The sequence below is a fragment of the Anticarsia gemmatalis genome, chromosome 9 (assembly GCF_050436995.1).
Source record: "Anticarsia gemmatalis isolate Benzon Research Colony breed Stoneville strain chromosome 9, ilAntGemm2 primary, whole genome shotgun sequence".
Classification (NCBI taxonomy): Eukaryota; Metazoa; Arthropoda; class Insecta; order Lepidoptera; family Erebidae; genus Anticarsia; species Anticarsia gemmatalis.
In genome coordinates this window covers 10,110,542-10,134,472 of record NC_134753.1, presented here as the reverse complement: position 1 = coordinate 10,134,472, position 23,931 = coordinate 10,110,542, and the positions used below count along the sequence as shown (strand labels likewise).

Here is a 23,931-nt window from a genome sequence, read left to right as displayed (position 1 = left end):
ACACGGAGACATTTGAATTTCGGAAAGAAACGCTCGTTTGCTCTGCCAAGCCTCTGTTTACGGAGCCATTGCCGAAATTAATTAGATTCCAGTTTAAATTATTTATATCTTTTTTACGTTTATTGTGTTATTAACCGTAGACGCGATTACTGCAGCGAGATTTGTTATACTCGTTAGCGCATTTTGAAAGATTAAATTGTTTGTTATAAAACGTTGATATGAAAACAATAATGTAGGCATCGAAACTTTATAATTTTTTTTTTACTGGTGAATGTCATATTTATTAGTGTGTAATTTTGCCTGGATGTAAATACTTAACAGATAATATAATAAACTTATGAGTTGGATAAGTTCATGAGTAATTCAAGCAATAATTACTCATTAACATATTGTTCGAAATCACTTTCGACTATTGGAAACTGTTTATAAGTTACAATTTAAACTAAATTATATTATGTAATATATGTATACAAAATCTAAAATAAAAGAAAAGAAAGGGAGAGTGCCCTATGCGTCGAAGTACTCCTCTGCATTGCTTTCTACCGGGAACGTTCCGCTTATTCATTGTGCCAAATAAATTCCAGGATTCTGGTCACGGGAAGTGTCGACCAAGCGATTTGCTAACTCTTGAACTGTTTAGTAGATACAATTCTTTAATATAAAACTTTTTGCAATCAAAAAGGATTATTTAGTTTTGATTAAACATGAAACTTATGGAACACTAGCACTTTCGATTGAACCTAAACCTTTAACCTTCCATTGGAGTTTACGAGTAAACAAGTCACGATTGTCTCTACCGGTAATCAAACCAAGTCCAAACGTCCACTTTCCCGCACAACACGCTAAAGTATCTCTGAAATGGCTAATAAAAAATGTTTGAGTTATGTAAACCAAATATTTAAAGAGAGAAGATTAATTTTGTACCCGTTTTCTAGGAAATGACTTTTTAATTTTGGACTTGGGGCTCAGAAAAGTTTGGGGTAATTTATTTTTAAGTTGTTTGATGTGTAATCGTAGTACAATTTGTACAAATCTGAGACAACCTACTTACTAATATTATGAATGCGAAAGTTTGTGAGTATGTATGGATGTTTGTACTCTGTCACGCAAATATTGCTGAACCGACTACAATGAAATTTGGTATGTAGGTAGCTGAAGACCCAGAATAATGCATAGGTTACTTTTTATCCTGGAGTTCCCGAAGGGAATCTAATTTACACGGGAAGGGTTTCCACGCGGACGAAGTCGCGGGCGGTCTCTAGTTATTTAAATTCAAGACCGTGAATCATATTTCTGACTTAGAAAACTTAATTCACTTGAGTTGTCATGCAATAAAAATATGAGTCATGCATAATATTAAGTGGAAGTCATAATGATGAAGTGAGCGCTTGAATGTTTTTGACGTTATGCGTAAAAATGTTATCGAGTTTAAATGTAATCTGATACAAACATAGTTAAAATATAACTTAACCTTGTTATATTTATATTGCACCTATATATTTTAATGCTTTATATCCCGAGTTTCATGTCGCTGAATAAGGTTGCAAGCAGAGACAAGTAACAATCTGAATGCCTCTTTGATTTGATAAAACAAACTCTTTAACTTGCTTAAACGAGTTTAGTGACTTTGGTCAAAAATAATATTATTTTAGCTTTAAAATATTTTGAAGATAACCATAGCTTGAAGAAAAGACAGTAATCACGGTTGTTCTCTTGGAATAAAATTGTAGCAATTCTCTGACCAAGAAGTAAAATATGAGTGACGATATAAAATTATAAAACGTAATCAAATAAGGCATTTCCTTCTAGAAACCCACTGGGAAATCATTCCATTCATCGTTTAACATTTACTGAAGAATACTAGGAATAACTCATAAAATACCATTCATATTAATGAGAAAGTTATAAAAAAGCTTTGTTTCTTTGGAAAAACGTCTCATATTTCACACAAGTTTGTTAAAGTAGATATTTCTCGAAATGTCTGGACCTGGAGAGTAGCCAATGGATTTTTTCGCAGAACGCTAAAATATTGACTTTGGAGATGTGTTATTTATGTCACTGTTCGGGTGGTTTTCAAGTGATTTTTATACATTTAACTCACTGAGTGTAAGGTTTAAGGGTATTTTTCCCGGGTTTAGGGAAGGCCTTGCGTCCACCAAGCTCTGGTAAAATAGGGAATCGTTTTGGGGAAGTTTACATTTTTTTCAAGAATGATTTTAAAACTTTTAGTCTTGCAAGGCTGTGTCATGATATTTTTCTTAACAGTTAAAACAAGCAATAATTACTTATATTTAATAATACACACAGTCATGACCCCGCAAGCCTTAAGCCTCTAGTCCAGACTTTGTATGCCCTCAAAAAATGTGTTAAAGAACTTTTAAGCATGCAGGGTTTCAATGAAAATTTATTTTTGCATAAATAATTATTTTGTAAAGACAATAAAAAAGCAACTTATATGTAAATTTTGAGTTATACCTAAATGTAGTACCACTTTCATGTAGTGCACCTATTAATGTCGTTGTCAATATCAACTGCAAACTAAGCACGAACAATCCCGAACTAAATCCATTCGGCATTCGTTTAGAATTTTTTGCTTGGTTTATGAGTGGTGAATTCGAAAGCAAGATTGACATTTTATTCGCAACGCTACGAATAACCGGGCTAAACCATTTTGTCGTGTCAAAGGCTTAAACCGTTTTTGACTAGCAATTAGTTCGCAATGAATGCAAATTCCTATATTATATTCTATAATATATTATATTCCTAAAATAAATCGTTCTAATACGTAAATACCTAATTATTGGACAGCATTTTCATTAATATGAATAATTCAGGATAGCTATAACATAAGAAACTAAAAAATTACGACATAATTTCAGCTGCTATTTGATATCGTTTAATGTTATATTGTATGTAAATTCTAAGTAGTACCTAGTTCTAGATTTGCCATTCTCACTTTACATAGAAACAATATTGCTTAATACTTTCATTATTTTCGTTGTTTTCGTTAAGATATTATTGACTAAAAAAAAGGACTTGGTTTCGTTTAGGTGTTATTGACGTAAAAAATAACTCCTTTTTATCTATTTTCCATTACTTTTTAATGCAACCGTTGATAAGCTCTGTTTTTCTATTCCAGGCTTATAATCCTGTTAGCCTTACTAGTGGGAGTGCTCTACAGTCTTCATCTTCTCGTCAAAGATTATCAAGCACTCACAGCAGCCTCTAAGCTTATAAGGATGCTGTTCAAGAGAGATGTTGGGTCACATAATTATACAGTAAGTTTCAATTTGTAAATCATTGTGAACAAATTTTATTCGTCTTCTACTTGCCTAGTGTATGTGCTGTGCCTGTTAATTTGGTGTCATAATATTTATTATGAGCTTGTATCGTCACTAGTGAATGCAATCCCGATCTCGCGGGATCCCGATCTCGCGAGATCCCGTGTATTTTTTCGGGATCAATCCCGAAGCATAATATGACGAGATCCCGTTCGGGATTGTCGGAGAGGGCATTTTCAGCAGCTGGCTACATTGCAATAGACTTAAGATGCCGATTAGAAGCTCGTACTATTGATACACTTTGTATTTTAAGAGGCTACTTTCAAAATGCCATGTGATTACTTTTTATTTTGATCTCCTGGAGCTACACCTACTTTTTTGATTATGTTATTACACCTGTTAATTATGTTACGTTGTTAGTAATATTCAAAAATAAAGGCTTTTATTTTCTTTCAAATAATAATTCATTGTGAATGCAATGAATTATTATTTGAAAGAAAATAAAAGCCTTTGTTACACTATCACACACATATTACATTAAACAAGCCGTTCGAATTGTATTATTTTTACTAACTAGACGGGATCCCGAAAATCTCGGGATCCCGCGGGATTGATATTTCTGATCGCGAGGGATCTCGAGTTGACGATCTCGAGTCGGGATTGCATTCCCTAATCGTCACACTGCTGGACAAAAGCCTCCCCCATAGTTTTCCCCTGTGACCTATCTCCGACAGGTGTCTTAATATATTATTATTTTAATTTAATATTGTAATACTAATTTGCTGTTCTTAAAAGCTTAAAATTATTTTAACCGTGACGTTTAGATATTGAAAACTCATAACTGATAATTTCCGGAGTCACAGTTTCTATTCCTAAGTACATTTTGCCGCGAATCCACAAATCTATCGTCTATTTTTCCGTACCAATTCTAAGCTATCGATAATATTCGCAGTCAGATACAGCGTTAACTATAATTAGCTCTAATTGTAGTAATTACTTTCTAGTAACTTCCGTTTCCTACTTTTAAAATCGTTTAACTCCCAACAGACACGAGTCTTTTTAACAGTCCTAAAGATAAATCTACTTTATAATTAAATACCTCGCTAATGTAAATGAAATGTGAATTTTGTAGGATTATAAGATTCCTATTACCTAGGTCAAAGGTCAAAGCTCAAAGGTCAACGACCCTGTAAATACTACATAGTAATGAGGCTTATTTAGTTGTTCGGTCATTGACCTTTTAATTATGTTCCAAGAAAACAGACTAGGATACAAATGGCTTGAACTTGACTCGAAATTCAAGTTTCGTTTGAATGTTAAAAAAGGTTGGTTTAGTTTTAACACCCTTCTTTGATATTATACTATTATGACGTTGGCGTGTAGTCAAGTTGTTGACTTATTTTGTTCGTAAATTGCCATAATATTCAACTTTATTAGTAACTTAGAAAATGACCGACAACTATAATCTGAACGTCGATAGACCTCATGAACTAAAATGTAAGAAAACCTTAAAAACAAATAAAAATGCAATAGTTATGCTATATTTGCCTGCCGGAATTAGGTATGAGTTTCACTGATATCGAAAAAAAAATCAAAGAACTACGTCAATCTGGAAACAAACTTAAAAGTTAGATTTCGTACCTAATATCACGGAATTTCATAACAAAATTAAATAAATTTTATCCTAATTACATTATATTTATCTGTAAATCCCAATACGGGAATCATTTCCCAGTACCTTTCAAAAAGCTATTACAAAAGTATTAAGCCTTTTACAAATTGTCCAGGTCCTTGGAGAAATCTGTGGAATTTAATACTTGGAAATACTCGATACATCAAAGGAAATAGTTTATGTTAAGTTAATGACGTTTACGAACTCACCGTTTAATAAACACGGTTGGGACCGGACTCTGACATTCAAGCGATTCAAGACCTATTGTGGGAAAGAGATAGCACTATATTAAACTGTTTCTGTGATAAGCAGCACGTTTCTCTACCGCTATTGATTATCGATGGTTAGGTTGAGAATTTTTGTATGAAAACCTGATGACCCTAGTGGATACCGTAGGAACTATTGTTGTAGAACATATTATTATTAAATGTACGACACTCGATTGTACCGATTTTAGAGAAATCACGCTAGTGAACAGTTATAGTGTAACAACTTCGGCAACTGGTCACAAGATTTTGGATTTGATTCACCTATTGGGCAACGAGTTTTTCGTTTTTCTAATTTGTACAAAAATATTCTTGGATTGTTTAGTAGTAGCTTGACTAAGTTTATAGTGATAGGCTCGCTCCCTATTATATTCTATAATAGTTAATTGCGTAACATGAGTGTTTTTATACATCTCTGACGAAGCCAACGTGTATAATATAATTTATTCTTAAAAGTGTAATTACAAAAAATATATGTTTGTGTATACCTTGTCCGTATAAGAGATTTACGGCCACGGGTCATTTTCACCTGAAATGGAGACGAAAGCTTTGATGATTCCTGAGAAAAGTCTCAAGTCTGTGAGAAACGAATAATAAATTATTTGAATATTATAAATGCACCTTGTAAATAGGTCTTTCAAGCTGAATTTAATTTTTGTTGAAACTTTTAAGGGTCTCTCAATCTTGAAGAGTTTTTTTAAGAGTGTTACCACCAAATGAATTTGTGCATATTCAATTATAATAATAGTTAAGAATTAAGGCAAAACTCAATAAGATGTTGTCAATATTGATTAAGTATCACTACTACATATTATCATATTGTATGAGGTACAATTTAATTTCTCAATTTTTTGGTGCCTCTTGTACACCATGAACCATGTTCGATACAATTTAGTGATTTGATAGATTTCAATAAACGTCACAACGCCGTCAATGCCGCGGTTATAAACTAGTATATAAGTAAAGGAAATAATCAAAGCTTTGTTATTATAAATTGCTTTACAACAGTAGTTTTGAATTCCTTGTAATTAATCTATCCGTTGCGAAGGATTTCCGTGAATTTTATTACGTAAATGGGATCAAAGCAACGCTTCTCTTTCAAATAATGTTAATATCAGATTACCTTTGTTTTGCATAAGGTCATATTACAAACGTCAGGAACAATACTTTAAAATGGGGACTTTATAGCAGTGGTACTCAAACCGTGGTCGGAAACCATAGCAGCGGTGTGAATACTTAAATAAACATCTGTGTGCTGTTGTTCAATAAGGGCAGCATGAATCTTAAAACATCAGACATTCTATTAAAAAAATCAATTATTGAAATTAAAATAATTGAAATTTAACATTCCGTAGTAAGCACAGTCATTACGATCCAAGAATATATGTATATATAATAATACGAAAATAATACTAAAAAAACACATCAAAATACTAAATTGTTTAGCCAAATTCTTGTCAGAATTAGCAAAAAAGATTTTACTAAATCTGCCATATACATAGCAAACCAAGCCATATAATACTTTTGCCCAAAACAAAAAGGTTTAAAACCCTTGTCTTCCAGATATGAACCTTTATTATTGTTTAGCTGTCGTATATAGAGGCTTTTAATTCCGATGTTTGTAGGAAGGCAATTTTAAGGTTTCGCACCCGAATGCCGGAAGGAAATAGGACCCTTTTGTTGTCTCTCTGATATAAATAAATAGAACAAGGGTTCATATTTATTTACTATCCATTCTCGTAAATAGAAGCGTGATTATAGATTTCTTCAATAATGAATCATACCTAATAATGTCTCTTTGCAAATTTCAGAAAATGAGTTTAACATTGAAAACGACCGCCTGCTCCCTGGATGACTGAGGGAGTTCGCATTGCCATGAGACGTAGGGATAGGGCATTTGCAAAGTTCCGTAGGGACCGCTGTGACGACAACTGGGTTCAGTTCAAAGTTGCAAGGAATCGATGCAATCAGATGGTACGCAACGCTAAACGCCGACACATTCTAAGTAATCTTTCTTCCTCTTCCCCGGCCGATATCTGGAGGTTCCTAGGGACCCTGGGTATCGGCAAAGACCGAAGTAATGTCCCACAGTGCACGGTTGGTTTGGATGACATTAACATTCATTTCACTTCTACCGTACCTTTAGATCACCAAACCACGTGCTACACTGTCAGTTCCGTTAATAATTTACCCCGACCCAACTATGATCCCTTCTGTTTTGCTCTCAATTAAGTCCAATGCAGTAGGCGCTGACGACGTCAGTCGTCATATGATCGTCACAGTATTGGATCACCTACTCCCCGCCATTTCCCATATCATAAATTTCTCCCTTACCTCCGGTTCTTTCCCTTCTCTGTGGCGCAAAGCCTACATTATCCCGTTACCTAAAATCCCAAATCCATCGAGTCCAGCTCACTTCCGACCCATATCGATTCTCCCTTTCCTCTCCAAGGTGCTTGAGGCCTGTGTGCACAAGCAATTAACACAGTTTGTGTTAATACAGTTAAACTACAGGCCTATATCTCTCGCTACCATAGTTGCGAAGGTTCTTGACAGTTTGCTTAATACAGAGTTAGACTATTGCCTCAAGATCCATGATAACCAATTTGGTTTCAGGCCTGGCCTGTCAACTGAGACTGCAATCTTGTGTCTTAAGCAAACTGTCAAGTACTACACAAGTCGCAAAACGCCCGTATATGCGTGTTTCCTGGACCTCTCCAAGGCCTTTGACCTGGTTAACTATAATATCTTATGGGAAAAGTTTAAAGACATCAGTATGCCCTCGGAGCTTAAGCGAATGTTTAAGTTTTGGTACCTTAACCAGGTCAATGTCGTGAGGTGGTCTGGAGCTTACTCAGAACCATATAGGTTGGAATGTGGGGTAAGGCAGGGAGGATTATCCTCTCCCAAGCTATTTAACCTCTATGTTAACGCGCTGATAGAGCAACTGAGCGGCGCCAGGGTCGGTTGTCATATTGATGGAGTCCCTGTAAATAACTTGAGTTACGCTGATGACATGGTGCTGCTTAGTGCCTCTATATGTGGCTTGTCTAAAATGTTGAGCATTTGTGAACGCTATGCTCTTAAACATGGCTTAGTTTATAATGTTAAGAAGAGCGAGTTCAGGGTCTTTCAAGTCAGAAATAGAGATCTATCTGTCATTCCGGCAGTGAAAATGAATGGTAGTGTCCTAAAGAGAGTGGAGAAATTTAAATACCTAGGGCACTGGCTCACTTCTGACTTGAAAGACGATGAAGATATAGAAAGAGAGCGTAGGGCGTTGTCTGTCAGAGCAAATATGATAGCCCGCAGGTTTGCTCGCTGCACGGTGGAAGTAAAAGTTACTCTTTTTAGAGCATACTGTACCTCATTCTATACCAGCAGCCTGTGGGTTGATTACACGCAAAGACAGTACAGCGCCCTTCGTGTACAATATAATAATGCTTTCAGGATGTTGGTGGGGTTGCCACGATTTTGCAGCGCCTCGGGTATGTTTGCAGACGCGCGCGTCAACTGCTTCTACACCACAATGCGCAAACGTTACTCGTCTCTGCTAAGCAGAGTACGGATTAGCCCTAACAGCATCCTGAAAGCATTTGCGCAGCGTTTCGACGGTTGTTACTTGAATCATTGCTGTATGATTCATATGCTTCCAAACAGATGATCTCAATATGCTTTGTTTATTTTAATTATTTCTCTAATTTTGTTCTTCTGTAATATATATATGTTTTTTTTTTTTTTTTTTTTTTTTTTTTTTTTTTTTTTTTTTTTTTCTTTTTATATGTGTATGATCGTTTGGTCGAAATAAATGATTATTATTATTATTATTATTATTAAACAACAACCTGCTTAACCCACTTCAATCTGGGTTCAGACCAGGTCACAGCACTACATCCGCACTCCTTAAAGTGACTGGCAATATAAGGGCGGGCATGGAGGACACTAAAGTCACCGTGGTGGCTTTGGTTGATTTCTCGAACGCCTTCAATACCGTCAGTCATGATATCCTTCTTTCCATCCTTTGTCACCTGAATATATCTTCTGGTGCACTGAATTGGTTTTCCTCATATCTTAAAGGACGCCAACAGTCGGTTCACATCGGTGACTTATCATCGAACTGGCGTGAACTCGATTCTGGCGTCCCACAAGGCGGCATCCTCTCTCCGTTATTGTTTTCTATTTTCATCAATCTCCTAACCGAAAATCTTCAGGGTGCGTATCATCTGTACGCTGATGACTTGCAACTCTACGCGCAAGGAACAGTGGAAGGGATAGCATCAGTTGTCGGCATGATCAACAGTGACCTTGAGCACATTAAGTGTTGGTCTAGGAAGTTCGGTTTGGCTGTTAACCCTGACAAATGTCAGGCGATAGTCGTAGGCAGTCATCGCAGCATCAGTAGGCTAGGTCACGTATCAGTACCACCGGTAGTATTTGATGGCTCAATAATAGAACTGACCCCTACTGTGAAAGATCTTGGCCTTTACTTGGACTCAACTCTGAGCTGGACTGCTCAAGTATCTAACGTTTGCAAGAGGGTCACTGGTATACTGCGGGCTCTGTATCGTCTCAAAAACTTTCTCCCATCCACGACTAAAGCAATGCTTGTGCAGACCTTAATCTTTCCACTGATTGACTATTTTGATGTATGTTACTTCGACCTGAATGCAGATCTCCTCAATAAACTTGACCGCCTTCTCAACAACTGCATTCGATTCATCTTCAACCTCCGCAAGTATGATCATATATCTACATATCGCTCCCAGCTTAGGTGGCTGCCCATTCGTGAGCGTCGTAATTTACGTGCACTCACGACTCTCTTCTCTTTCCTTACTTCTTCTACTCCCTCAGCCTACCTAACTCCTTACTTTCAATATCTGTGTGATAATCACAACCGTAACCTTCGTTCCTCTAATAATCTTCTTCTTCTCTGCCCTTCACACACTTCTGGGTTTGTCAACTCTTCTTTTCCTGTCCAATCTGTCTTATTACTAACCGTCTTACGTTTAAGAGCAAAGTTCGGGATCTCTTGTTAAAACAAGTTGCAGAAACATCACACTTATCATAGTTTGTATTTATGAATTATAAAAACAAAATATATATATATATATATATATATATATATATATATATATATATATTTATAAGTATTATATTTAGTTTATAGTATGTTTTTAATATCGTCTATTTAGATAATATATTGATTTATTCGTATTTAATATTTTATCATTATTAATAATTATGTATGTATATACTTATCCATATTTATGTACACTCACATGAACCATTGTTATTTATTTGTAAACCTCTTTCTCAAATTAATTTTCCTCTTTTATTATTTAAGTACCTACTTCATTTAATCTCTGCATCACCCCAAGGTAGACTGGCAGAAAATGCCTTTGGCATTAAGTCCGCCTTTATACAATTTTTGTGTATAAGAAGTTTAAATAAATAAAGTCAAAGTCAAGTCAAAGTCAAATATTCTTTATTTCATAAACTTTAACAAGTATTTGAAATCGTCAAAATATTTTTTATCTACCACCGTTTCGGAAAAGCTGTTGCTCGTGAGAAGAAACGGCAAGAAACTCACGGCTTGCTCTTTTTAAATGTCAATAGGTATATATAATAAATAAAACATACTAAGCACATTCATGTTACTGGCCATTAAAGATGAAGTATGATATTTTTATCATGTCTCGGCCTCCGGTCTTTATCACGGCACGAACCGTCGGCTATAATTAGGCATCCTGAAAAAATGTTTATGAACCTATCTTTTTTCTCATGCCTAATTTTGAACCTCATCTATAAAAAGTACAAGTTATAAAAGTGAGGCCAGCAATTAAGTTGTGTCAGCGTAACATACAGATAGACTTTCAAACTTGTAATATCATCACAAATATTACTTAATGTTTCTATTTTCAATCTTAACTACATGTTACTCCCATTCTTAGAACTTCATAATAGGTACAATAAAAGCAAATTAAGCTGTTTTAATTTGATTACAATGAACTCTTGAAACAATTTGCTCTACATGGATACAAATGACTAATTAGTATTCAAGACAGGATACATGTATGTGCCTACCACTAGCGGAGTCACGCGGTTTTGGTTTAAAGATTCATGCCATATTTTTACTATATACTGTTGATAATATTAAAAACTAATTTCCTAACAATGGGAGAGTATTGGTTTTTGAAAATCGTTACAGCTGTTTAGTTGTGAGAGCATAACAGACAGATTTTATATACTAACATAATAACAATAAAAAATTGAAAACAATAGCTGATAGCTTAAATAAAAAGATTTTAATTTGCAAACAGTCTATATTGATATCGAAGCTATATTATTGTAAAATTTTATTGTTCAGTAGTTTTTATAACGACTTACGGACATTGTCACAACATTTCATATAATAATACTAGCTGACCCGCGCAACTTCGCTTGCGTCACATAAGAGAGAATGCGTCAAAAATTTCCTCGTTTTTGTAACATTTTTTACTCGTACTCTGCTCCTTTTGGCCGTAGCGTGATGATATATAGCCTATAGCCTTCCTCGATAAATGGGCTATCTAACACTGAAAGAATTTTTCAAATCGGACCAGTAGTACCTGAGATTAGCGCGTTCAAACAAACAAACAAACAAACAATCAATCAAACAAACAAACAAACAAGCTCTTCAACTTTATAATATTAGTATAGTATATACATATGTAGGTATATGTGTTCGCGGAACTTCTAATCAAATATGTAATAAGACACGCACCAAAAACTTCTCAGTAATTACTCGTAGGTAAATGTAGAAGATAATGTTTGACTCCGACTTTATACCATTTTGTGAACAAATATTTACAATAATGAGTTTGTTCATTAATGTATCGATGGTATGAAGAATTAGGAAGAGGAAATATGTGGGGCATTTGTTTTATATGAACCTGAGTTGTGTTTTATTGTTTGATTAAACACAATGCTGTACCGCGATTCTCTACCACCATCGACGACCGACAACCGGCTAGCCATAGAATTATGTTGTATGAAAATCTTATCAGATTCAGCGGTAGACATCACAATCTTTTTCATCTTTTTTGCCCCCGGCATATTTTATTTGCGACAATCTGTACAAAGTGGTGACTACCATCGTGAACCATGTATTATATCATCCATGTATATGATATCATTATATCGTAATTATTTAAATATACTGATAACTAGGTATAATATACCAAAAATAAGCAAATAAAATCTCCATTTAAATAATTTCATAAACAAAACTTTCTTCTAAAAATACAGAATTAAATTAGAAATATAATAAATCTCGTTTATTTAGTTTACTCCAGACGTTTACCCACTAGTCTCAAGGTTCAGAACATTTTAAATAGAGTCCATTCTAAATGTTTAGACTAGATAAATCTAGATCTATATTGAGAACTGTTACGTTAGAACATGTATAAAAAGCTGTTTGTGTTACATGTGTGATAAGGAAATCTAAGACTCTTATGGAAATACTAATCTTAGCGTAATAAAAGCTTAACGATCGCGGTAGTATAAGTTTCTATTCAAAATAAAAATAAAATAATCTTAATTTTGACGCGGCCATTACAGTCCTTGAGTTTTGTTCCGACTTGTACTTGTCTAACCCCCAGTTTCTGAGGCACATTTAGCGGTAGTTTATCTATTCAATAGCGTAGAAACGCATATACAAATGCTGTGGATTAGATAAACTACCCCTAAATGTACTCAGAAACTGGGGGTATGTAACATTAAACTGGAATTAACTTTATCATTATAAGCGTCGCCACATATGGGCCACCGGTCAAAATTACAAAACCCCGCCACCGGCATATTTTCTTTGCGTCAATCTGTACCGAGTGTACCGAGTACCAGCGTCAAAGTCAATAAAAAAAAAATGGAAACTACAAGAAATATACCATCGGCAGCGTGTGATGGGCGACCCTAAATAAACTTGCGACAAGCAAAAGTAAAAATAATAAATAATTCACGTTTATTATATAGACAAAAGCTTTAAATCTCATCCTATAAACCACTTACAAACAAAGCACAAAGAGAAAAACAAACTACATCATTATTCCATCCACAATCGGATAAAATAAAGAGATCTTACTCATTATATTTGTGAAACAGACTGTCTGTGCCGCGTTAATGTATGAGCCTCTTGCCTCTTCGTTAGAGGCTTTTTGTCGAGTTTTTTACAAAACGTAACCTTAGCCATGTAACGGCATAATACGAAAATGGAGGTTTTTGGGAAATCGTGTTTGAAGATTCTGGATTTTTGCCCTCCGGCTTGTTTAAGGTAGACACAAATAAAGTAACCAGAGTCTTTGTTGTCGTTTGTTTCTCTCTATCTATAGGTTTTCTTATTAACAGGCAGATAATTTAATAATTTGCAGCTATAATTTTAAGTACCAGTGCCTCGATTCTTTATTACTATCGACTGCCGACAACCGAACTGTCAACGAGAAATTTTGTATGAAAATCGGATCAGCGCCTCTGACGGGTGTCGTAGGAAACATTTTGGCAGTACATTCTAAATGTCAAAATTCGATAGCTAGCCGGTTGTCGGTAGTCGATAGTGGTACAGAATCGAGGTACAAGGTTCGCAGTTTTTATTTAAGCGTCTGTTAATTAGGTGACAATTAATGTCAATGAATGAACATAACTGTCAAAATATTATGTGATAAGCTATTTCATAAAAGTGGTGAAAACGAACTTAAGTCTTACTTTTAAATTTTTTGTCTTAGTCCCTTATATTGTTAAGAGTGTGAAAAGCATTCCATTCGCGAGCGTCCGAATAATAAACATCGTTGTTTTATTCGGCTGTTTTAAATAAATTATCAGCTATTTGCAAACGAGCATCCTGGGGTTGTGGGCACACGAAAGGTTCCCTATTTATTTTACTCGAGAAACGTTTCAACTGGGCCAAACAAATACTGCACTTGTAATACCGTTGTAAAATCCAGCCGTTGATATTTTTAGTGGATTTTTACTTGTATCTCTTGAGAGTTGCAATCCGATTTTAGAATATGATTTTCTTTCAAAACTTTACTTGACTATTATGATGATATAGTCGTCAAATGGGAGGAAACCACCCATTTGAATCGAGATCGGATCAAATACGTAATCTATAACCACTCGGAAAGTGGGCCTATATTACCGTAGTCAGTGACACACAATCATTCGACAAAACAGACGTTGAAGACCTATACGGAATAGCAAAATGCATTCCAAAAAAAAATGGTTTCCAGGAAACCAGATGATAGCAGAAACAAAATGCAACAGTCACGAAATCCCACGGGAGCTGCAGCGATGCCGGTAATAGGCCATATAACTATTATCAAATGGGGGACTAGCGCCATAGTCCCACAACTTATTAGAGAGCCTTGTCCAGCCAAGGTTCGCGGCTAATAGAGGCATACAAAATACCGAATTTTATACATTGAGCAGCTGACAGTGGCCTGTTTGCTACTGCTACTTTATTTTGGAAATACACAGAACTCTCGTTTGCTATTTAAGTAAATCGTGCATGCTCTCTTCTAAGTTCTGGGGCTATAATAGTATGACATAAAGTTTAAAGAATACAAAAGAACAGGTTGTCCATTAATAAGTTATTACAACAAGTAAACAATCAAACTGCTATTCAAGTGTATTGCTTATGAGTTGCATTAAAACTTTGTACAGTCATATTTTATACATCCCATGTGTACACCATAATAGCCTTATTACAGTATTAACGATGGCAAAATGGTCGTTTTATGGATATTTTTCACCAGATTACAACGATTGTCCCCACCATAAAACGTTTTTAAAGTACGAAAAGTTGGAAAATGAACCCCATAGAAAAGTTTTGGGTACATTTTTAACAGTTAAAGGGTAATGGTTTTGTAATATAAACCAGCGATGCGATTGCAGTTTTATATTACAAAACCATTATCCTATTTTAGTATTTATTCAGTATTTTACACTTAATTCGATTATTGATCTGCACGTTTGGCGCAGTGGTTTAAGCGGTCACCTCACCGCAACAACCGTAGCGCCGCGTGTGGTGGGTTCGAATCCCACCCGGGACAAATCTTTGTGTGATGAGCACGAGTATTTGTTCTGAGCCTGGATGTCAATTTATCTATATAAGTATGTATTTAGAAGTATATAAGTATGTTTATCTGGGGGCACGGAAGTGCCCCCGCAAGTCGAGCAAAAAAAAGCGGCACGGCCGTAACATCCTTTTCTCGAAGCTATTCGGGCTATTTTTGACACCCCTATAATTTCGTTGTGGATAAAACAAGAAGCCTGGATTTTCAGCAACCAATCAGTCATTGTATAAACACGGTATATTTAAAATTTCAGTCAATTTGAACCAGTAGTTTAAGAATGACAACTTGTTAAAATTTTGAATTTTGTCACTCACTGATTCACTGACTCACTGACTCACTGACTCACCGATCATCAAAAGTCTAAGGTACTTCTAGCAGACTTAGAAGCTTAAAATTTAGAATACAAATAGGGTTTAGTGTCTTAATCATGGGAAAAATTTATTTTTTTCTAATTTCGGTCCAGTTTTCTAAATACACTAACTGTAACAATAACTTTGTAATCCCATATAAATGTATAAGATTACTAGGTTACATTTGCAGTTAATGAATTTTTATTACTGTAGAAAATAAAATAAATAGGTACCTACTATATGAGGCATAACGGGAGGGGGTATAGGGTGGGTAAGGGTGTTTAGCCCATGAAACTGAACAACATTCCCATAGGAAAATATGTTGAATTATGAAAAAAAAAAACGTCTTTCCATACAAATTGGACTTATGTTCGCTCTACAAAAAGAAGTGAGATCCCATCAAAAACATTCTGTAAAAACCTCAAGTCTCGCCGTAAAAAGTTGTGAGATCTATATAATACCAAGTCGATTAATCTATTTAGTCTCTACTTAAAGGACGATCTGCCTTAAGTTATTACGTATGTTATTATCATGCCAATTTAAAAAAAAACCTTTAAAACATATAGATCGACTTGGTCATCGCAAGAAAACACAAATTCGCCATTAACATTTCAGGAACATTAACTTCTCGTCGTGCTGTGTAGTGTGATACATACTAATAATCAAATCATGCGATGGCCAGGTCGGTCTATTTGTTTTAAAGGTATTTTTTTAAATTGGCATGATAATAACATACGTAATAACTTAAGACAGAAGGTCCTTTAAGTAGAGACTTAATAGATTATTCGACTTGGTATTATATAGATCTCACAACTTTTTACGGCGAGACTTGAGGTTTTTACAGAATGTTTTTGATGGGATCAGTTATTTGGTTACCATAGTACAAGCTCTGCTTAGTTTGGAATCAAATGACCGTGTGTGAGTTGTCCAATAATATTTATTTATTTATTTATATTTATTGATCAATGATAGTGGAGTGGTATACTAATTTGTCATCCACGCATGTGGTCAAGAAATTAAAACCTAATTTAAAATAAATAATAAAAAACAAATTAACAATAAAATCAAATAAGTAATGCAATGTTCACAACAATTACTTTTAAAGTCCAAAACTAATTCGCCTGACCTGGGAACCCAACCCGAGATCTCGAGATCAGCATCTGCATCGTAAATTATGTGTATTAGAAATAATTACAACATTGAATAGTATTTATTTTTTACTTCCACCCAAATCTTTGACTTTCCACTGCTTCTACAAGCTTGTCGTTTCCCCATCAGTAGCACATGGTTATTCAATAAAACCAAAATTCGACCTCTGCTATTTGGTTCCGAGTAAATTCAGTGTACCCTCCATTTGGCAGATGGTGGAGCAAGCTTATGCTAATCTTGAGTCGGCGGTAATAATCTGTAAAATGTGCAAACGCAGACTGAAGTCTAAAGTCGGTATTTAATAGTTTCTATTCTAATATTCAGATTTTAAATGACTTACCAATATTATATTACTATAAACGCAAAAGTGTGTGTGTATGTTACGCCTAACTTATTTCAACAAAATTCTACATTAAAAAAGCTAAAAAGCTAAAGACTTGAGATGAATCATAAGTTACTTTATTAACCATGAAAGAGCTGTAATATATTGCTATAGCGCGATTTTCTATAGTCGCTAATGTCAATAAGGAACAAAAATATCCTGCAAATAGTTCCCACACTGACTTAGCCTAGGCGTTTGTCGATGGCCGATAGTACATAGCAGAAAGTCCTTCTGTAATAATACACACTCGGGTCTAGGCTAAAAAGATAATGTGATTATTTAAAAGCCGTTTAAATGTCCAACAAATATATTTTAAACTTTCCAGAAACCGGCAGTGCGATGGAGAAGAATATTGCTGTACGATCCGATACAATGTGCTCGGTACCTCTATTGTGAACTGGGGGCGCAACCTCCGAACAATGAAGTGCGACAAGGTTTCATCTACATGCTTACGTAAGTCTTTTGATACGATATGGATTGCTTTTAAGATGATTTCTTCTGTGATTTATTGTTTTCTCTTTGTTTTGTGATGGATATTTGTAGGATTAAACAAGGTTTGTGTTTATAGTATTGCGGTGTATGATTGCAATCTAATGTTAAATGGGACTTACCCCCAGTTTCTGAGATCCATTTAACGGTAGTTTATGTATTAAATAGCGTTTAAGCTCAAATAAACGTGACAGTTTGAATCGATAAACTACCGCTAAGAGGCACTGGGACATTAAGCTTGTATTCGCGGCCACTTTTACCACAGAGATTTATAAGGAAAAGCCATTAAGGTCTACTTGTATGCTAAATAATATCAAATCAACTCAACAGTTCAACCGTGAATCAAAACCGATACATTGACTTTTGCATCCAAAGCCCTTTTATCTATCACTCACGATAGTTGGAGTATCAGCAACCGTCATTATTACGCCTGATAAGGTACTGATACATATTCAGAAGGAATAAACTGGTGATTTTCTTTATTTCTTCTTATCGTACAGTTACTGGTCAACCTAGTGTCAAAGTTGTTCAAGCCGCCCGAAGCCCTTTGACGTGGCTTAACTGGTGATAAATATCATAAATGCACCTGTTACACTTTCGCTTACTCTGAAAACCAAAAGTAAGACTTATCTAAAAGCCGTAAACGTGTTTAGAAAAGTAGTCCAGAAACAATATTACTTAGAAATTATTCAGCAAATCTAGACCAATTTTCCAACCTTGAAAGTTGGTTACTAATGTAGTTTACAACAGACGTACATAATTAATCACTTGCGTTTAAAAGCGATGGACAGTTGTGGGTACTTGTGCAATAAATTGGATTTTAATGTTTTATGTAGAAGCCTGTTTTGCCTGAAAGTGGAATCAGAAGTGTATGAAATATGCTAACGTTCGACTAAGTAGCGCTTCAGGTAAGCTGTTGTAGTAGAATTGTGTGGAATACACAAATCGCATTTAAAATTGTAGTTATAATATTATGTATCTTGTGCGCCCAGGAATCAAACCCGAAACCGAACGATCAGCAGTCGCATTCACTTTCTGGTAGAGTAGTACACACCAACTGGCTAGCGACAGTATTTTCTAGTTTAACGTTTATAATATATTGTAAAAATAGTTCCTACGGCGCCCGCTAGACGCGCTAAACAGCCGATTTTTCGACAGCTAGCCGGTTGTCAGTAGTCGTTAGTATGAAATTGCTCCCAAGTTACTGTTGAATGAAAACCTGGTTATTCAGAGCAACCTGTTACACTGTTTGAGTCAAATGCTTGGGAATAAAATATTTGGCCACGTATTCAAGTGTGCTGTTAAATATTTGAGTTACACTGTTTTTGGCTCTTTAGTACGTACTCTAAGGAAACGTATTCCTTTGAGTGAATTCTTAGTTTCAATTACAGAACTGAGTGGTGTCCGTGATTTGCTTACATTGCATGATTAAAATAGATTTAGTGCGTCCTGGGATGAAATGTACCATAAACCCATGATGGTGATGCTACAAACGCACATACACAATTTTGTTTTTTAAATCCGAAAACCAACATCAGTTTAGTTTTACCAACTTAAGTTCAGATTCAGTATGTAGGCTAATATTTTGAAGCAAGCACCAATTTAAACAAAAATAAATTATCAAAATCAGTGCATCTAACTTAGCACAGTTGTGAGGTAGCAAACATTAACAAGAGATGAATTAAGAACCTTTTTTAAGTCGGTAAATGAATTTCGAAAACACGTAACACTTTGCGAAGTTAACTACAGGATGTAAACTTTCTATTTAGGACACTAACGTATCGACGTAATTATATTGTAGCTAGCAACACCATTTAAACAAATATGAATCATTAAAATCAGTTTACCTAGCAAATAGTTATGAAGTAATAAACATAAAAATCCTACTTTTTGAAGTTGGTTAACAAGGTAAATGAATTTCGAGAGCTTGTAACACGTCGCCTAGTTAACTACAGGATGTAGACTTTCTATTTAGTACACTGACGTATCGACACATCTTGAAGCTTTGATCGCCGCTCCACATTCACCCAATATTGATTAAGTGCTTTATGAAGTTTTTTTGGCTGTTTCAACTAGTACCGGTGTGTACTAATTAGAGGAGCCTTTTGAAACTTGTGCCAATTTTTTTGACTGAACTGTAAAAGGAGATTCTTTTGCGAAATTGTGTTTCAACAAGCATTCAATTTGAAAATTTTCTTGCAGTAAGCATTTATAGTTGAACAGTATCGGAGATCGATGATATCGCAGTAGGTTTTTTAGTATTATTAAAACCCTGAAGCAATTTCGTATTTTTTTTTAACCCATTTCTGTCCCACTGCAGGGCTAGGGCTCCTCCCAAACGTGGGTGAGGGGTGAGGCCTTGAGTCCACCACGCTGGCCAAGTGCGGGTTGGGGACAATTTCGTATTATGAGTATAAATCGCCATAGTTCAAAAATTTCAATTGTATATAACTTCAAATAAAATATTATTGTTACTCGATCCTCGCTAGTGAAACCTCTGTTAGGTATCACAATCTGAGTGTTATAATTTTTATAAAGTTGTTGATTTTTGTGGTCTTCAACTATCTCATAATCGGTTCAGCCGCTTAGCCGTGAATAAATAAATAGCCAGATTTCCGCGTACTGAAATATAAATTTTAGAGAGACTCATCCAATACTGCCCTATATGTGTAAACTAAAATGAAAAAAGAGCCAATGAACGATATATTGTTTCGAAGAAAAACTCTAGTTTTTTTAGTTCTTCTAAAATTTTTCGTAGTTAACACACGGTATAAAGTCTTTACTATTATTCCATTGAAAACTAAAACAAATATCAAATATTTGCAACCCATACAATAAAAATAACTTCTATTTTAATTTATAGCCCTAAAATAACCCTTTCAAAATCAAAAATCAAAATCAAATCATTTATTCATTTAGGTCAAATATTGACACTTATGATAGTCGTTACAATTACTGAATCTACCACTAGCTCGGAAAGGGGGTAGAGCCTTATGAGAAGAGCTAGCGAGAAACTCACGGCCACTCTTTTCAATCGCCAAAAAGTTTTACAATGTGGTTGATACAATAATTGATCATGCGAGGAGCTGCCAACAATCAGCGATATAGACTAAACGTCAATTAAGTTAAATGAACACGACGTTCGACCTTTATACAACTACAGAGTAGGTAATGACCAGTCTTTGACTTTCACTCAACTTGCCCTCAGTTTATTAATAGTTGTGTCTCAATAAACAATGCTAACGACCATAACACTGTATTTATAAACTTATTACAAGCATTTTGAACTTTGCTACATTATTATAAAGGTGAGTATTCATTGGCGAAATTGCATTTGTTACAACTATTATCCTGCTTGTAAATTATTTGTGTTGAAATTATTTTATGCATATTTTATTCTTACCTTTTTTATTCCGTTACTCTCCCACTACTTGGAAAGAGTCTTTTCCTGAACGAGGGAGGGGTTAGACTTCTTACCCTGGTATTCAATTGAGTATAGTTTTGTTTTACAACAGTTAATGCTAGTTACAAATCGACTTTGAGTCATCACTTATTTTCTAAAGATTTAGTTGTATCTTTATAATATACCCCAAAAATCGCAGCAATTTAATAATATTGTAATGCACAGATTGCTGAACAGTCATAAAATCAAAAAATGAAGGGAAACCTTGTAGAAATATGCATATTTATTGCGGGTTCGCCAATGTATACTGAACTTTAACATTAAAGTTTTAACTTTGAAACTAGTTTCCAACAATTTAATGACTTCCCTGAGCTTAACCGAAAACACGAATAGAAATAATACTTTTTCCGTACATTTTCACGTCCGAGAATAAAAGGAGTAACTTAAAATATGAAGTTTCTGTACAACAATTTAAAAGCGTGTTTTATGCAGATATGCATTTTAACGAACGGTAACGTTTTAGTTAAACTTTTGCTGTATAGAAATACTTATATTTATAACCAAGGTAACATTTATATTTAGAAAGTAATATACATTTAGGTACGCTCAAGATTTGCCGTGGTTGGGTGACATAATAATATGTACTTTTAAAACTTATTATTTCATAAACCTGTCCTAACATAATGTATCTTTCAAACTAACAAATTTTTTACTATTTCTATGGTATAGTAACAAGCAAAAATATGTTTACACCGGAGAGAACACCTGAGTTGATTGGACATTCGGCAGTTTGATTCTGAAGCATTTGTCACGTATCGCGTATGTGATTGTGTGAATGGTAAAAGGTCCATTTTCCAAATATTTTTACGGCTGTATCCATTTCTGGACAAATGATAAAAGTCATAACTTTTAAACGTCCACGTCGCATGATTATTATATAATAGAATACGGAAATTAAAGCAAACACACACCTTGAAAAGCTTGATGTTTTGGCGCAGGTTATACTAGGCAGGCATTGGTCAAACATCTTAAAAAATAAATAACTACCTTTCTAATATATATATGTTACTGTAAAAGCCCGAACTGTGGTAAAACCTAAGATTTACCAACTCTCAATGGTAAAAGTCGGAACAATTGTTTTATTTCGAACTTTTACCTCTATTCACTTGATGATGTCGAGATGTCGCCGGAGCCTCACTTCGCGGGACTCCTCCTACTGGGTGGTTTAAAAAAAAATAACCACCAAGGCTAAGGTGGGAGCTTCGCTTCGCTCGCTTCTACCTCAGCCTTCTAACCTAACCTACTCATGTCGCTTTATCCAAAACTCCTCCTTTATAACTATGTTACGGGTTTTTTATAAGTATACCGTAACATCGTTTTTAAACTCCGACTTGTTCGGACTTTTACCATTGAGAGTTGGTAAATCTTAGGTTTTACCGGCAAATCTTAGGATTTACCACAGTTCGAGCTTTTACAGTAACATATACACATAATCCCATCAGAAAAATCACATTCAAAATCACAGCAGAAAAATATAAAAAGCAACTGCATTCCTTCTTCCACTTCGCATAGTAAACACAATGAATTGTATACAGAGCGGCGAGTTTACCCGAATATAGCCGACGTTTCCCGACATCTCCCGAATGCTCTGTACTGTCAAGGGCACATGTCACCGGCACAATGTAATATCTCAAGGGAATATTATTCAAACTCAACAGTTACGGAGACTACCTACGCATATTGTAAATACGGAAGTGTGTTTTGAGGATTCGGTATTTTCTTAGACTTTGTGGAGGGTTTTTGTTTGAGATTCTGAGTATTTTGGATGAAATTAAAGTGTTTTTAGTTAGTTTTTACAAAGAAAACAGTAACCTAAGTTTACTTTGATCACAAGTCTTGAGAACTCCATGCCATCTATCCTCCAATTTTACCAAAATCAGCTTACAGCTACAGTTTTTTATTATTATACCGCAATGAAACTCATAATTATAAAAATATTTTTTTACGAATTTATATCCATACTGATTTCTCGGCCATCCGATATTATAAATGCAAAATATGTTTGTTTGTCACGCTTTCACGGCTAAACCGCTGAATTGAAGCGTAGAGATAGTAAACATAGCCTACTTTTTACTGAATTTATTATATTTTTTGAGATCCCAAATCAGACATGAACTTAAACGTACGGGTTAGCTAAATATACAAATCACAGAAAATAAATGTATGTTCAAAAATCATAATGTTATACATTTTATTCAAGAAACACTACAATCTCATTTTCACCAGGCAATTCTACCAAAAATTAACAGTATTCACATCACATCCCCATATTCAATGGGTGGCGAAAATTTTTCTTCAAGATTTATCACGTATTCCATTACGAGGCTCTCTTCGCGCAAGTTCGTGTCAAAACAATACTGAACTTCATAAGAATTGTTTGAAAGGTCGGTCAATAGGTTACTTTGTCTCACTGTTTTTGACGTTTTCGAAGTAAGGAATTGGTCGAAAACCTCGTATTTTAGGAAGATTAAGGCTCAATTTTGAATTCTGTGAATTTAATACGATCCCGATCTAGAATTTCTAAGGAATTTATGTAGTAAAATACCATAAAATATATCATTATTGTTTCGGATTCCTGTTACACAAAAAACGTTTACTTTATTCGAATATAGTCTTTATTTATTATATTAAACTAATTTGTAATGGAAAAGGTTCTCAATTCAGTTGGTTTTATTATAATTTATATTAGGTAAAAATTTAAAAAAAAGTCGTGTCTTATTGTTTTTAAGTCCCGTACTTAGCCAGCGTGGTGGACCCAATGCCTAGATCCTTG

At 34.8% G+C, this 23,931-nt stretch overlaps 1 protein-coding gene across 3 annotated transcripts in view; it reads left to right on the top strand.

Annotated features, from left to right (window-relative positions):
• LOC142975453 (uncharacterized) overlaps nucleotides 1-23,931 on the top strand; it is a 33,332-nt gene that overhangs the window by 1,476 nt on the left and 7,925 nt on the right. For 2 of the 3 annotated variants that reach the window (XM_076118296.1, XM_076118295.1), the window contains exons 2-3: nucleotides 3,140-3,278; nucleotides 17,532-17,659. In XM_076118296.1, coding sequence (XP_075974411.1) covers nucleotides 3,140-3,278; nucleotides 17,532-17,659 — 267 coding nt within the window. Of the gene's footprint in view, nucleotides 1-3,139; nucleotides 3,279-7,042; nucleotides 7,194-17,531; nucleotides 17,660-23,931 lie in introns of those variants that run through there. The other variant, XM_076118297.1, reaches the window with a different exon arrangement.